This window comes from Heptranchias perlo, chromosome 25, assembly GCF_035084215.1.
Source record: "Heptranchias perlo isolate sHepPer1 chromosome 25, sHepPer1.hap1, whole genome shotgun sequence".
Classification (NCBI taxonomy): Eukaryota; Metazoa; Chordata; class Chondrichthyes; order Hexanchiformes; family Hexanchidae; genus Heptranchias; species Heptranchias perlo.
This window is the reverse complement of record NC_090349.1, coordinates 12,500,532-12,517,354: the sequence shown is the minus strand read 5'-3', so window position 1 is coordinate 12,517,354 and position 16,823 is coordinate 12,500,532. Positions and strand designations below refer to the sequence as shown.

Here is a 16,823-nt window from a genome sequence, read left to right as displayed (position 1 = left end):
ACTCAGGGCAGTGGTAGAGGTCCTACTGTTGGCCTCACTCAGGGCAGTGGTAGAGGTCCTACTGGTGGCCTCACTCAGGGCAGTGGTAGAGGTCCTACTGGTGGCCGTACGCTGCTGAGACCTGATGGTTTCCTATTCGCCTCAGTAACCACCCCCCCACCCCCCCCCCCCCCCACCACCCCAGCCCCAACCTCAGAGTTAAAATCAGGGCTTATCGCTCAGCTTCACTGCGACTTAGAATTATAGAATCATAGAAAGGTTACAGCACGGAAGGAGGCTATTCGGCCCATCGAGTCTGCACCGGCTCTATGCATGAACAATCCAACTAGTCCCACTCCCACGCCCTTTCCCCGTAGCCCTGCAAATTTTTTACTTTCAAGTACTTATCCAGTTCCCTTTTGAAGGCCATGATTGAATCTGCCTCCACCACCCCCTCGGGCAGTGCATTCCAGATCCTAACCACTCACTGTGTGAAGAAGTTTTTCCTCATATCACCTTTGGTTCTTTTGCCAATCACCTTAAATCTATGCCCTCTGGTTCTTGACCCCTCCGCCAATGGGAACAGTTTCTCTCTATCTACTCTGGCCAGACCCTTCATGATTTTGAATATCCCTATTAAATCTCCTCTCAATCTCCTCTGTTCCAAGGAGAACAATCCCAACGTCTCCAGTGGAGAACTGGACACAATACTCTAGTTGTGGCCGAACCAGTGTTTTATAAAGGTTCATCATGACTTCCATACTTTTGTACTCTATGTCTCTATTTATAAAGCCCAGGATCTCGTATACTTTTTTAACCGCTTTCTCAACCTGCCCTGCCACCTTCAACGATTTGTGCACATATACCCCTGGATGTCTCTGTTCCTGTACCTTTTAGAATTGTGCCCTTTAGTTTATATTGCCTCTCCTTGTTCCTCCTACCAAAATGTATCACTTCGCATTTTTCTGCGTTAAATTTAATCTGCATGTGTCCACCCATGCCACCAGCCTGTCTATATCCTCTTGAAGTCTATCACTATCCTCCTCACTGTTTATTACCGTTCCAAGTTTTGTGTCAATTGCAAATTTGGAAATTGTGCCCTGTAAACCCAAGTCCAAGTCATTAATATGGATCAAGAAAAGCAGTGGTCCCAGCACTGACCCCTGGGGAACACTGCTGGATACCTTCCTCCAGTCCGAAAAACAACTGTTCACCACTACTCTCTGTTTCCTGTCCCTTAGCCACTTCTGTATCCACGTTGCTACTGTCCCCTTTATTCCATGGGCCGCAATCTTGATGATAAGCCTACTGTGCGGCACTTTATCAAACGCCTTTTGAAAGTCCATATACACCACATCAACTGCATTACTCTCATCTACCCTCTCTGTTACCTCATCAAAATTTTTTTATCAGGTTAGTTAAACATGATTGCCTTTAACAAATCCATGCTGGCTTTCCCTAATCAATCCATACTCGTCCAAGTGACTGTTAATTCTGTCCCGGATTATTGTTTCTAAAGGTTTCCCCACCACTGAGGTTAAACTGACTGGCCTGTAGTTGCTGGGTTTATTCTTACACCCTTTTTTGAACAAGGGTGTAACATTTGCAATTCTCCAGACCTCCTCTCCCCCGTATCTAAGGATGTTTGGAAGATTATGGCCAGTACCTCCGCAGTGGCTCAGCTGTGAGCAGACTTGGGCAACTGACTCCGGCAGCACGTTGGTTAATGAGAGTGGTCAGCTGAAGAGCTCAGTTTATCTAAACTTTAGTTCCCTTTCTAATTTCTGACTCCGTATATCTGAAGAAACAGCTATTCAGTCTTTAATGAAGGCAACAGAGCATAAAGATAATATATTACATCACTTGCCTTTACATAGGTAACATATTAGACTTAGGCCGGTCTGCAGTACAAGGCTCTCGGGACTTTCAAACCTGCTTAGATATTAAAGGCCTAGCTTTTCAGAACTTTGCTGTCACACACAGTGCCAGGCGGCTGAGCTTAGGAAGCAGGACGCAGCATGCTGAAGAAGCTGGTATGATCTAATTATGATGTGACTGCAATTCGATTATATTTAACATGCTATGGGCGCAGTACAGGGGGAACTTCAGCACTTATACAGTTCGCAGTCATTGGGCAGCTTCAACATTTATAAAGCTAAGGCAGAAAAGTTAATCACCCGTTATTACTGCAGGCTAGAAACCTGAAGAGCAGTTCCTGTTTCTAGGGATCTGTTTTAGCAAGGTTTGACATCTTTACCGGTTGAAAGGGAACGGCTGTAATTGGTGTATTGGTGAAGTTTGATTTCTATATAATTGTCTGTAAGTATAAAGTGAAAGTTTATTAAAATGAAGACTTTCTAATCATACAATTTGTTGTATTAAAGTCCCTCTCTACAGGATAGAAATGATCTCACGGATCTCATGAGAAAGCTTAACACAGTTGTGTTAAATTCCTCACTGTGCTGTTTTAAAATAAACAAGTTAACGCTTGCCTTAAAACCGTGCAATGAGGAAGTTGGCAGGAGTATGTTAAACGTTCACTTGGGGAGCAACAGCAAACATAGGGAGCAGATGTCCTCCGAACTTCTCCCGCTTCACTGCCATTACATTGGTGCAAGTGCGGCTGAAACCCTGTTTACCCCCGTGAAGGGGGTTTCACCCCATTGGGGGAGTTACGACGGCAGAAATGACCAGCCATAATTTCCATCCTAATATCTTTGCAACAGTACAACTATTGAACTCTCTGCTTTCATCAGTGCAGTGGCAGAGCTTCTACTGTTGGCCTCACTCAGGACAGTGGCAGAGGTCTTACTGTTGGCCTCACTCAGGGCAGTGGCAGAGGTCTTACTGTTGGCCTCACTCAGGACAGTGGCAGAGGTCTTACTGTTGGCCTCACTCAGGACAGTGGCAGAGGTCTTACTGTTGGCCTCACTCAGGGCAGTGGCAGAGGTCTTACTGTTGGCCTCACTCAGGACAGTGGCAGAGCTTCTACTGTTGGCCTCACTCAGGACAGTGGTAGAGGTCCTACTGTTGGCCTCACTCAGGACAGTGGCAGAGCTTCTACTGTTGGCCTCACTCAGGGCAGTGGCAGAGGTCCTACTGTTAGCCTCACTCAGGGCAGTGGCAGAGGTCCTACTGTTAGCCTCACTCAGGGCAGTGGCAGAGGTCTTACTGTTGGCCTCACTCAGGGCAGTGGCAGAGGTCTTACTGTTGGCCTCACTCAGGGCAGTGGCAGAGGTCTTACTGTTGGCCTCACTCAGGACAGTGGCAGAGGTCCTACTGCTGGCCACACTGCCCCTGGGTTTGGGAAAGTAACCGGCGACCAGGGTTCCCGCTCCTGATTGCTATCCAGGGACCCTGCTGGAAAGTGATCCAATGTGGATCTGTGGTTGGGACAGGATCAGGCTTGGCTCCGATGCTACTTGGGGTCGAGCAGTGGGCACTCATTGTTTCAGCTCAAAAATGGAGGGCACCAGGTGCCAGTGAAGCTGGACCCAAGTACGAGTCAGTGCCCTCAGTACAGGAAGATAGAGAATTGAAAAAAAAAGTAATAGGATGAGAAACTCTAAGGTAAATTCAGTGCGGCTCCAAGCTTTCACAGAGCCTTGCTCGCTGGGAGCAGGGGTTGGAGACAGGGCTTTGACATAAAGCCCTGATTCTTCAATTTGTGTTCCAGTCTAGCATGGCTCCAAACCTCATCCAATTTACCCTATATTTAAAGCTGGATATAGCTAATTATTTGGAGTGTAGCTCAGCATGTTTAATTAGCAGAGTTGATGCACTTTCCGATTGATAGCTGTTAACTGCTCATGGGTACTTGAGTTTGCATTGTGCAGATCTCAGCACCTCTCACATTGTTGTGAAACTGTGCTGCTGGCTCTGTGTGTGTGCGTGTGTGTGTGTACACGTGTGTGTGTGTGCGTGTGTGTACACGTGTGTGTGCTTGTTTGTGTGCCTGTGTGTGTGCTTGTTTGTGTGCCTGTGTGTGTACCAGGTACAGTATAATGCACTGAAAGGGTCATGGGAATAGAAACCCTGAGCTTCAACTGAAGGAAATGAAAAGGTGCTGTGATTATAGATTCGAGTATGCAGAGGATTGTGAGTGAGCTCCAGTGATGCCTTTTAATGGTTTGTTTTCATGGTCTGAAACAGTTGAATTGTGGATTGTAAATAAAGGGCAATGTAAACCATGGATTTAATGCAAAAGTACAAATTAAAATATGCCCAGCCTCATTGGCTATAGGATGCTGTGGGAATGCTCTCAGTCTTGGGCTTCTGTTTAAGGGTCCGTTACTTCACTTTGTGTGTTCTGTATAAGTTGTATTAAGTCTGTTTTGATAATAATTTGTGCCTTGTTATTAGAAGGCACTGACAGAAGAGTTCCCCTGTTCTGTTCTGATGAAATGAAGGTCACCGTTTTAAACTAATTGTGGGATCTTGCTGTGCACAAATTGGCTGATGCGTTTCCCTACATTACAGCAGTGACTATACTTCAAAAGTACTTACTTGGCTGTAAAGCACTTTGGGACATAAAGGGCATTATTTCAATGCAAGTTTTTTGCTTCTTTCTTCAATGGCAAGGCCTTAATGTAATGGGTTTGGAAACAGTCCCAACCCAGTACTTATTGGCTCAGAACTGCCTACAACACAGTGCTAATCTCACAGGAAAGTCAGTGTGAGCAATGGAAACATTATCCTGGTGCAGAATGATGTTGGGGTTAAGGTACATTGTGCATTTGGTCAGTTGTAGAGGAAGCATAGGGACAGGAGTAGGCCATTCAGCCCCTCGAGCCTGTTCCGCCATTCAATCAGATCATGGCAGCTTTGTACCTCAAATCCATTTACCTGCCTTTGCTCCGTATCCCTTGATACCCTTACTCAACAAATATCTATCAATCTCAGTCTTGAAAATTTCAATAGAGCCAGCAATTAATGGGGCAGTGTAAATGGAGCTTTATTCTGTAAATAACCCAAGTTGTACTAACCTAGACGTGCTTGAAACTGATACAGTGGCGAAGTTTTCCATTCGCAGCAATGATATCACTTACCTTAATGAGCACATATAGTGGGCACATTCGTGCTAATGTGATTTGCTCGCTATACATGGTGGACGGTAAAACCAGCTGATTTCCCTGCCCCCAACCAGCGATAATTTACAGCTGTTTTTAAGGGGCATGTTGTATTCTTAACTTGGTCCTCAATTTTAAAGGGGTGTCATGAAGGAGCCTGGGGTGGGATGAGGGCAGTGTTTGGAAATTAGAAATATGAAGGAGGAGGGGAAACAGAACAAAGAAAGAAATCAGAAACAGGAGATTTCAAATTATAAAGTATCATTATTCCTTGGGTTGTGGGTATAGATATTGGCCACGGGCAATGAGGACCAATGTCAATTAATAGGAGCGAAAAAAAACACTGGCCAGAATCTTCTTTGGAGGGACAGAAAAAAAACTATAAGCTCTGCTGTGAGGGAGACTGTCACTTGAGATTTCCTCCTTCATAAGAACCTCTGAAAGCAAAGAACAAGACAAGCCCATTCAGTCCATCAAACCAAAGTCCATCAAAACTCCTTCCACAGACCTTCTACAGTCTAACCTATTCTGATCCCTACCCCAAGGATTTAATCTGCTGAGGGAAAGTTCTGCATAATAACTCTCTGATTAACAAATATTACAAAATTAAATTCCAGAATGTCTACCTATCCCCACATTCCCACTATGCAACCCTGGCCTGCTGTCTCCATAGACTAGCCCACCACACTTACACTCAAACACACACACACACACACACACACCATCATACACATCCATGTGCACACACACACCCTCACACACACACACCCTTATACACACACACACACACCCTTACACACATTGTATACATACACCCACACACATACACACCCGCACACACCCACCCACACCCACACACATACACACCCGCACACACCCACCCACACCCACACACATACACACCCGCACACACCCACCCACACCCACACACATACACACCCGCACACACCCACCCACACCCACTCACAGACACACCCAAACCCACACCGTAGCAGTTTAGGATGTTTTATGCCTGGCAGCAAATTCCAAATCTACCCCATTGTGTTGTGTGGGGCATTTGACCCTGTATGCTTTAATCCTGGAGCAAGGCTTTGGCACAGAGGTAGCATTCCTGCCTTTGAGCCAGAAGATGCAGGGTTTAAATCCCTGTTCTAGACAGTCACAGCACATGGAGACCGGAGCTCCAGTGCTGAATTCTGCACTTACATCACAACTGGCATTAGACCAGCAATCCCACTGATCAGTGGGGCGCACAGATCCAGGGCCCGGTGGAACGATGGTGGCCCGAATCCACTGCCTAAACCTGCCATCACAGCACAGCAGAAAGTGCCAGGCTACCTGCCTTGCCCCCTCAGAACACCATTCCAATAGAACATTGGAAGTGGTACCAGGCTGCCTGGGCACAAGCTCCAGAGATACAGCCAGCAATGGCTCCCTGCTGCCATGAGACAAGGGCCACCTCAGTCCCATGAATCTTTTGTACAGCATGAGGAGCTGAACACCTCTCATGATCCTTCCCCTTGGGTGGCACATAGAGGAAGTGCCGGAATGGGTTAAAAACAAAACATGTATAGGCATCCAGGGAAAGCGATTGTGTCCACTTTGTAATATAATGGAATTAGTGCAATGATATGGTGCTTTGTTATTGATGGAGGTTAGAGCCAAACAGGAACAGGTACAATGATTTGGTGCTGACATCTTCACAGGTGATGATTGTTGGCACGGCCATGTCAGAGCAAAAGGAGCAAGAATGCCGAGCACATGAAGAACTAAGCAGAGAAAACTTTGAGCTGAAATCACTGAGTTTCTGTAGGTGAATATCACTGTATGTTCTTAGTGAATTGTTTCCACCTGTGAGGCATTGGCTTCAAATTCAAGCTTGTAGCTTAAGGTATAAACATTTACCAGGGACGTTACTGAGTGTTTAAACATTAATACTAGCTTTGAGTAAATGTGTCTTTTACCCCACGTCTCATTTAGGCAAGAGCCTGGAACATGTTATCCAATGGAGCAAATGCCAACCACATGTGTCCAAGCCTGCATGGGATTGGCTAAAATGTGGGCGTGTTCACTGTCAGTCACCCTAGGTTAGCTCGTGAGATAATGTGACTAGGTCAGGAAGGCAGGTTTCACGTACTCCTGGAGACAGTGATGGGCTGGGTTGTCTGCATTGAAAGGTCTGCTGAAGCTTGTGTCCCTGACTCCATGCACGCTCTATACACTTACTGAACTCTAGACTTTTGCTGAGTGTTTTTTTTATTGTTACGTTTCATTAAATATTAAAATTTTTAAGAGCAGATGGGATCATCATCATCAGGTCAAGGACCAGGTCGTCCCACATGTTTCTTGTAAAGTTTCTTGTGAGAACTCTCACCAGGTTGGCACTGTTCCCTCAGTACTGGGCTGCTGGGTCATGCTGAACTTGGGTCGAGATCGGGCTGGGGAGGTAATTTTAACGTTTGATGGGGGTGGAAAACAGGAAAGGAAAATGGGGCGGGGTGTATAACGCAAGGCTGACACGCTAGCGTCCATTTCCCACCACTGTCAAGAGTTAAGATCTATCCCCGGAAGTCTCGTTTGACAAATAAGGTGGTTAAATTATCCATGTTCAAAAAGAAATGCCTTATTTTTAACCGTTAGCCAACTGAGCTATTTAATCATAAAATTTTGTAGTCCAACAATAAACACCATAGCCCACGACAAGTGATCTTAAACAAGCTCATCCAGTCATCATATAAACATAGCCTATCACATGGAAGATGAATATCGCAAAGCAAACAATAACCTGCATCTATATATAGCACCTTTCATGGCCTCAGGATGTCTCAAAGTGCTTCACAGGCAGTGAGTTATTTTTGAAGTGCAATCACTGTTGTTATGTAGACCATTTGCATGCAGCAAGGTACCACAAACTGCCATGAGATGAATGAACGGTTAATCTGTTTTGGTGGCATGGGTTGTAAGAATGCAGGGAGCATCGGCGAAGAACGCAAAGGGCTAAATGTAACTCAAGGAGTAATTAAATGTAACTCAAGGAGTAATTAAATGTGATTCAAGGAGTAATTAAATGTGATTCAAGGAGTAACTAAATGTAACTCAAGGAGTAACTAAATGTAACTCAAGGAGTAATTAAATGTGATTCAAGGAGTAACTAAATGTAACTCAAGGAGTAACTAAATGTAACTCAAGGAGTAATTAAATGTGATTCAAGGAGTAACTAAATGTAACTCAAGGAGTAACTATTTCCCACTTTGAGATGTCACTAAGTGCACAATGAGTACTGACTAATTTGATACCCTACAGTCCAAGGCAAGTTTTGTGAACCAGGTAACCCTGCCTTCTTCCTGTTCCAACTCCTATTTGATTTTGGTCTGGAAAAGGGGTGGTGATCCTAGTTGTTGGTAATTATTCTTTAGGTGTAAGTACCTGAAGAGGGAAGATTTTATGATCCCCACGATTGACAGTCCCTTTGAACAACTTGATTTGGAAACATGTGAAATTCTGTCAAGGATAATGATAATGGGGTAGAATCTCCGCAGGTGTTCCCTAAATTCCTGCTGTAACTTCGGTGGAAGATCAGTGGAAACCCCAGAGAAATGGTGTAAACGGGAGATTAGGGAATCCCGGTGAAAATTCCAGGTGGATAATGCTAAGCAGAGGTGCCCAAACTGCAGCCAATGGGCAAAACAAACAGAATACAGACAAAATACTAAACAGCAGAATAACTACAGGAGATAGGGAAACAATCTCCAAGAGGTTAATCTACCCTTTCAAATGTTGAGTTTTCTATGGCTAAAGTTAACCAGTACAGAGAATTATGCTTTTGGCTTTTCTCACATCTTGGAATGGAATAGTTTCTTTGGGTGAGTCAGGTGAGCCTCCTCTTTATCCTTGGTAAACTGAATGTCGTCACTAGGTGAGAAACAGCACACGGGAAACGAGTCTCAAGCGTCCACAGATGCGTTTGATATATCCTAAACATCTATTTGCCTTCAACACCAGATCTGCTCACCATTGGAAAATTTCTCATGTCATATACCATTTAATTATTTTGAACAAAGTGCTTGAACTCAATTGGAAAGCAATCCGGGCGGGGTGTAAAATGGGCTGCCGATTCGCTGCCGGTCTTTTCGGGTTTTCGATGAAGACCGATTTCACCCTCACATTGACTGTGATACAATCACACAATACCTGCTATAACATCTACAGTTCACAATTCAGTTCACACCACGATTAAAGCAGCTTTAATTAATTCAGGATCAAAAGGAATTTGCTCTCTCTTGCAGCTTGACTGTCTCTGGACTTTCATTTTGAAACTCTTACTATCTGCAATATATTTAAAAAATTTCTGTCTGTTAGCATTTCCTGTCTACAAAATCTTACTTCCTGCTGTCATGTTTGTGTCACACTTTTGTGTCAACTTTTCCCATTCTAAATTCCTATGTCCACATATAGAATGGAAAGGGCCCATGTAAACATTGTCACGCTGTAATGACACCCTCCCATCAGTGGGACGTCACCGGGACGCAGCCTTCCTGTGCCTGAATTCAGGCAAGTAAAAATGGTGGAGGCGTGGGAAGGTGGCACTAACCCCCCTTCCATCTTACCCCTTTGCCCACACCTTTCTCGCCAGGCCGGGGGGTGGGGGGATGTTAAAACCAGCCCTCGTATTCTCCAACTTACCATGCTCAACACCACAGGAGGTTCACTAGTATTTTAAACTATTTAGATACTTGAGCCTGCAAGAAAAAAATTATATTTTTGTCACTCTGCGAACTGGGACTGTACTATCCCACACGTTCTTTCTTCTTTAACAGCCATTTAAAAGGGGGCACGAAGACCCCCTTGCTTCGGGTCTTGCTTACAGGAGTAGCCTGGAAGGGTTATGAGCCTCAACCTGGTCTCAACGATGTAAGGGAGCTGAATTATCAGCACAGCCCATGCTGAATCATCCCCGGGTTTATGATTGTATCTCCAGTGATGCCTCAGGTTCAGTAACTCCTTCGGACCAGTACCCACACGACGACATTAACAGTCACTGTTTAAACAAAAAATAGTGAACTATTGACAGAAATGGATGGGCCAAGAGGACGTTAATGCTAATCCTAATTTATTTTGTAACTATTTGATCTTTAATTTTCGCATGAGATGTTAAACCGTCTGCCCTCTCAAGTGGAAGTAAAAGATGCCATGGCACTATTTCGAAGAAGAGCAGGAGAGTTCTCCCCAGTTTCTTGGCCAATATTTATCCCTCAACCAACACCTAAAAACATCTGACCATTATCTCATTGCTATTTGTGGGAGCTTGCTGTGCAAAAATTGGCTGCAATGTTTCCTACATTACAACAGTGACTACACTTCAAAAAGTGCTTCATTGGCTGTGAAGCATTTTGGGACGTCCCGTGGTCATGAAAGGCGCTCTATAAATACAAGTCTTTCGTTCTTTCTTTTAATTTTGTTAGATGGCAAGACTCACCTTCTCTAAAGGGGGTCCACCAGTGACTCCATCTTTAAAAAGCATGATAGCGGTGGGATTCGGGGGCCAGAAATGCACAATCCTGCCGACTCTGTAAGTATAGCGGAGCGGGAATTGTGTCCTGCTGATGACATGGGGGCCTGACCCTGCTGGAGTTTCTTTTGTGTAAAAGAGGGGGGGCGCCCAGGTCAGTATTGGCGCATCTCAGGTGATCACAGGCAGCCAAATGTGGCACTTGCCAGCCACCTGAGGGCGATGTCGGCAGGCCCATCTTCAAACATTGGAGAAAGTTGGCACCTGGCTCAGCCACCAAAATTTCTTTCTTTGAATGTTCCAAGGCCATGACCTTTGCCTGGTAAACTCCCGTGGGGCCCACATTCTGCCGCGCAACACCACTGGAGTCTTGCTGGAGTGCAGAACGTTGGGGGCAGAGGAGGCAGAACATTGGGGGAGGATGCCATCCCATCAGCCCTGCCTCCACTGGGTTGACTGCCCAACCCTAACCTGAGAGGAAATTCCCTTGCAGTTATCTTTGATGTGGAGACCTGGCAACACCAGGCCCCACCCCATTTCCCGCCCACTTCTGTCCTCAGTCGTACGCATAACTCCACCAGTGCACCCCAGGTCTCGAGGAAATTTGGGGTGTGTCTCTTAAAAAGAGGTCCCAGTGATGAGTGTCCCTCTTTAAAAAGGGTCTTTTGGTGGTGAAAGTCCGTCTTTAAAAGGAGTCCTGGTGATGAGAGTTACATCGAGTTACATCGAGTCTACAGCACAGAAACAGGCTGTTCGGCCCAACTGGTCTATGCTGACATTTATGCTCCACACGAGTCTCCTCCCTCCCTACTTCATCTAACCTGAATTTCCTATTGGATTTATTAGTGACTATCCAGACTCAACATTGATTTCAATAACTTCAGACCATAACCATTGCTTCCATTTTTTTTTGGACAGCGGGTGCTGGTTATGGTTCTGCTGTTGCCATTTACAGCTCCTCTAGACCCATCTTTTGTTTCTCAACCTGTCCTATTCCCACCCTCCTTGCCTTGCACCATCATCCCTTTTGTCATTTAATCACTCGTGCCCTCCACCTTATCACAGACCTTCCCTTTTGTTCTTTCCTCCCCTCCCTCCCTTTCCCTGGCTCTGTACTTGCTTAAAAACTTTAACTTTTTAAAATCTTCCAATTCTGATGAAAGGACTTCGACCTGAAACGTTAACTCTGTTTCTTTCTCCACAGATGCTGCCTCACTTGCTGAGCATTTCGTGCATTTTCTGTTCTTATTTCAGATTTCCAGCATCCACTTTTGATTTATATCTATGCCCCTTAGTTCTGGTCTCCCCCACAAGTGGGAACATTTTCTCTACATCTACCCTATCAAACTCATTCATTATCTTAAAGACCTCTATCAGGTCACCCCTCAGCCTTCTCTTTTCTAGAGAGAAGAGCCCCAGCCTGTTCAGCCTAAGTATATCCTCTCTGTTGTGAATTTTTTTTGCATCTTCTCCAGTGCCTCTATGCTCTTTTTATAATATGGAGACCAGAACTGTTCACAGTACTCCAAATGTGGTCTAACCAAGGTTCTATACAAATTTAACATAACAGCCCTGCTTTTCAATTCTATCCCACTAGGAAAGAACCCCAATGCTTGGTTTGCCTTCTTTATGGCTTTGTTAACCTGCGTCGCTACTATCAGTGATTTGGGTATCTGTATTCTGAGATTAATTTGCTCCTCTACCCTATTTAGACTCTTATTATCCAAGCAGTATGTGGCCTCCTTTTTTGCCAATTACACACCCATTCTGCAAGTTTATTAATGTATTTTGATATATTAATGTATTTTGGTGTTGTCTGCAAATTTTGAAATTATATTTCCAATTCCCGAATCCAAATCGTTTATGTAAATGGTGAACAACAGTGATCCCAGCTCCAAACCTTGTGGGAAACCACTTCCCATCTTTTGCCAGTCTGAGTAACTACCCTTAACCCCTACTCTCTGTTTTCTGTTTTGTAGCAGCTTGCTATCCATTCTGCTATCTGTCCCCTGACTCCACATGCTCTGACCTTAGTCATGAGTCGACAGTGTGGTACCTTATCGAAGGCCTTTTGAAAATCCAAATATATTACATTTACTGCATTACCTTGTCTACTCTTTCTGTTACTTCTTCAAAGTTCCCTTCTGAAATCCATGCTGACTATTCTTTATGATACTTTTGTTTTCTAGATATTTTTCACTTTAAATACGGTCCTGATGGTGAGACTCCCTCTGTAAATAGGGTCCTAGTGGTGAGACTCCCTCTTTAAAAGGGGTCCTGGTGGTGAGACTCCCTCTTTAAATAGGGTCCTGGTGGTGAGACTCCCTCTTTAAAAGGGGTCCTGATGGTGAGACTCCCTCTTTAAAAGGGGTCCTAGTGGTGAGACTCCCTCTTTAAAAGGGGTCCTAGTGGTGAGACTCCCTCTTTAAAAGGGGTCCTGGTGGTGAGACTCCCTCTTTAAATAGGGTCCTGGTGGTGAGACTCCCTCTTTAAAAGGGGTCCTGATGGTGAGACTCCCTCTTTAAAAGGGGTCCTAGTGGTGAGACTCCCTCTTTAAATACGGTCCTGATGGTGAGACTCCCTCTTTAAAAGGGGTCCTAGTGGTGAGACTCCCTCTTTAAATAGGGTCCTGATGGTGAGACTCCCTCTTTAAAAGGGGTCCTAGTGGTGAGACTCCCTCTTTAAAAGGGGTCCTGGTGGTGAGACTCCCTCTTTAAATAGGGTCCTAGTGGTGAGACTCCCTCTGTAAATAGGGTCCTAGTGGTGAGACTTTCTCTTTAGAAGGGGTCCTGGTGGTGAGACCCCCTCTTTAAATAGGGTCCTGGTGGTGAGACTTTCTCTTTAAATAGGGTCCTGGTGGTGAGACTCCCTCTTTAAATAGGGTCCTGGTGGTGAGACTCCCTCTTTAAAAGGGGTCCTGGTGGTGAGACTCCCTCTTTAAAAGGGGTCCTGGTGGTGAGACTCCCTCTTTAAAAGGGGTCCTGGTGGTGAGACTCCCTCTTTAAAAGGGGTCCTAGTGGTGAGACTCCCTCTTTAAATAGGGTCCTGGTGGTGAGACTCCCTCTTTAAAAGGGGTCCTGGTGGTGAGACTCCCTCTTTAAAAGGGGTCCTGGTGGTGAGACTCCCTCTTTAAAAGGGGTCCTGGCGGCGAGCCTCCCTCTTTAAAAGGGGTCCTGGTGGTGAGACTCCCTCTTTAAATATGGTCCTGGTGGTGAGACTCCCTCTGTAAATAGGGTCCTAGTGGTGAGACTCCCTCTTTAAAAGGGGTCTTGGTGGTGAGACTCCCTCTGTAAATAGGGTCCTAGTGGTGAGACTCCCTCTTTAAAAGGGGTCCTGATGGTGAGACTCCCTCTTTAAATATGGTCCTGGTGGTGAGACTCCCTCTGTAAATAGGGTCCTAGTGGTGAGACTCCCTCTTTAAAAGGGGTCTTGGTGGTGAGACTCCCTCTGTAAATAGGGTCCTAGTGGTGAGACTCCCTCTTTAAAAGGGGTCCTGATGGTGAGACTCCCTCTTTAAATAGGGTCCTGGTGGTGAGACTCCCTCTTTAAAAGGGGTCCTGATGGTGAGACTCCCTCTTTAAATAGGGTCCTAGTGGTGAGACTCCCTCTTTAAAAGGGGTCCTGGTGGTGAGACTCCTCTTTAAAAGGGGTCCTGTTGATGAGACTCCCTCTTTAAAAGGGGTCCTGGTGGTGAGACTTCCTCTTTAAAGGGGGTCCTGATGGTGAGACTCCCTCCTTAAATAGGGTCCTGGTGGTGAGACTCCCTCTTTAAATAGGGTCCTGGTGGTGAGACCCCCTCTTTAAAAGGGGTCCTGATGGTGAGACTCCCTCTTTAAAAGGGGTCCTGGTGGTGAGACTCCTCTTTAAAAGGGGTCCTGTTGATGAGACTCCCTCTTTAAAAGGGGTCCTGGTGGTGAGACTTCCTCTTTAAAGGGGGTCCTGATGGTGAGACTCCCTCCTTAAATAGGGTCCTGGTGGTGAGACTCCCTCTTTAAATAGGGTCCTAGAGGTGAGACTCCCTCTTTAAAAGGGGTCCTGGTGGTGAGACTCCCTCTGTAAATACGGTCCTGGTGGTGAGACTCCCTCTTTAAATAGGGTCCTGGTGGTGAGACTCCCTCTTTGAAAGGGGTCCTGGTGGTGAGACTCCCTCTTTAAAAGGGGTCCTGGTGGTGAGACTCCCTCTTTAAATAGGGTCCTGGTGGTGAGACTCCCTCTTTGAAAGTGGTCCTAGTGGAGAGACTCCTCTTTAAATAGGGTCCTGCTGGTGAGCTGTCCCCTTGTTCAGGCTGGAATCCAAATTTGTTGTTTTTTGAAAATTAAAATTTAGACCAGTTTTCCAAAAATTAAAAATTAAAATTAGTATTAAATGTTGTTGATTGTCAGGATCATATTATATAAAGCAGAGTGTCAGTTTACAATCTGGACTTTATGATGTAGTTACATCAGAACAATAACAGATTCTACAGAATTCCAGCACCCTCATTATGCAGTAGTTGGAAAATCCAAAATGTTATACAGTGCAATCTTTAGACTTGCCATGGGTTAGGATTAGAAAACTTCAGATCAATAGCACTTTGGTGAATGGTATTTCTGTGTAGCAGATGCTGTCAGATAATTCATTCTGGAAAGGTTTAATAATCATAGAATCTTACAGCACAGAAGGAGGCCGTTCGGCCCATCATGCCTGTACAGGTTCTTTGAAATCGCTAAACAATTCCCCAGCTCTTTTCCCACAGCTCTGTAAATTTTTCCTTTTCAACTATGTATCCAATTCTCTTTTGAAATTTACCACTAAATCTGCTTCCTCCACCCCTTCAGGCAGTGCATTCTACATCATAATGAGTTGCTGCGTAAAAAAATTCTCCTCATCTCCCGACTTTTGTCAATTATCTTAAATCTGTGTCCTCTCATTACCGACTATCCTTCCAGTGGAATCAGTTGCTCCCTATCTACTCTATCAAAACCCTTCATAATTTCAAACACCTCTATTTAAGTAAGAATAAATATGACTTTGGCAGCACATAAATCAGCACGCTCCTTGTACACCACAACAGAGACATGGAACTCTAGCCTGGAGATTACTGGCACTAGGATAGCTCAATATAAGGCACAGAATATCAGGTGACATAGGATGGAGCACTGGGAAGGAATGGAGGTTAACAGGATTCAGTAGATTTATGAGCAAGATTTGTAGATAAATGATGGGCTGCTCCTTGTACCAAACTAATGAAGGAAAATCAGACAGATTCCTTTAACCTGCACTCTGACCTGCCGATTTACTGATCTTCACTGTGCCCAGGTGACCTGACGCACTTGGGCATCGATCCAGGGAAATCTCCCCTTTACACCTGAGGCTGAGGTATATCAGACAAGGTTCTTTAGTGACCACAAAACACCACAACTATTGTTTAACTCTACTTTTCATTTTGCAGCTCCATAGAAGGAAGCTTTTCTTGTTCATCTTTGTGGTAGGAATCGGTGGGAGTTTCCAATTTGGGTTCAATGTATCGTCCATCAATGCACCGACAGAGGTAAGCAGCATATCTTTTAATTACTGACACTCCCACTGATTCTCCCACTCCCACTGATTCTCACACCCCTACTGATTCTCACACCCCTACTGATTCTCACACTATTACTGATTCTCACACCCCTACTGATTCTCACACCCCTACTGATTCTCACACCCCTACTGATTCTCACACTATTACTGATTCTCACACCCCTACTGATTCTCACACCCCTACTGATTCTCACACCCCTACTGATTCTCACACTATTACTGATTCTCACACTATTACTGATTCTCACACCCCTACTGATTCTCACACCCCTACTGATTCTCACACTATTACTGATTCTCACACTCCCACTGATTCTCCCACTCCCACTGATTCTCACACCCCTACTGATTCTTACACTATTACTGATTCTCCCACTCCCACTGATTCTCACACTATTACTGATACTCCCACTCCCACTGATACACCCACTCCCACTGATTCTCCCACTCCCACTGATTCTCACACCCCTACTGATTCTTACACTATTACTGATTCTCCCACTCCCACTGATTCTCACACTATTACTGATACACCCACTCCCACTGATTCTCCCACTCCCACTGATTCTCACTCCCCTACTGATTCTCACACTATTACTGATACACCCACTCCCACTCCCACTGATTCTCCCACTCCCACTGATTCTCCCACTCCCACTGATTCTCCCACTCCCACTGATTCTCACACCCCTACTGATTCTCA

At 45.1% G+C, this 16,823-nt stretch overlaps 1 protein-coding gene across 1 annotated transcript in view; it reads left to right on the top strand.

Annotated features, from left to right (window-relative positions):
* Nucleotides 1-1,903: 1,903 nt before the first annotated feature.
* The window catches only part of LOC137342027 (solute carrier family 2, facilitated glucose transporter member 11-like), a 54,691-nt gene continuing 39,771 nt past the window's right edge, over nucleotides 1,904-16,823 (top strand). The window contains exons 1-2 of the mRNA XM_068005632.1: nucleotides 1,904-2,012; nucleotides 15,990-16,088. Of these exons, the coding sequence (XP_067861733.1) occupies nucleotides 1,998-2,012; nucleotides 15,990-16,088 (114 nt within the window). The 5' untranslated portion in view covers nucleotides 1,904-1,997. The remainder of the gene's footprint in view (nucleotides 2,013-15,989; nucleotides 16,089-16,823) is intronic.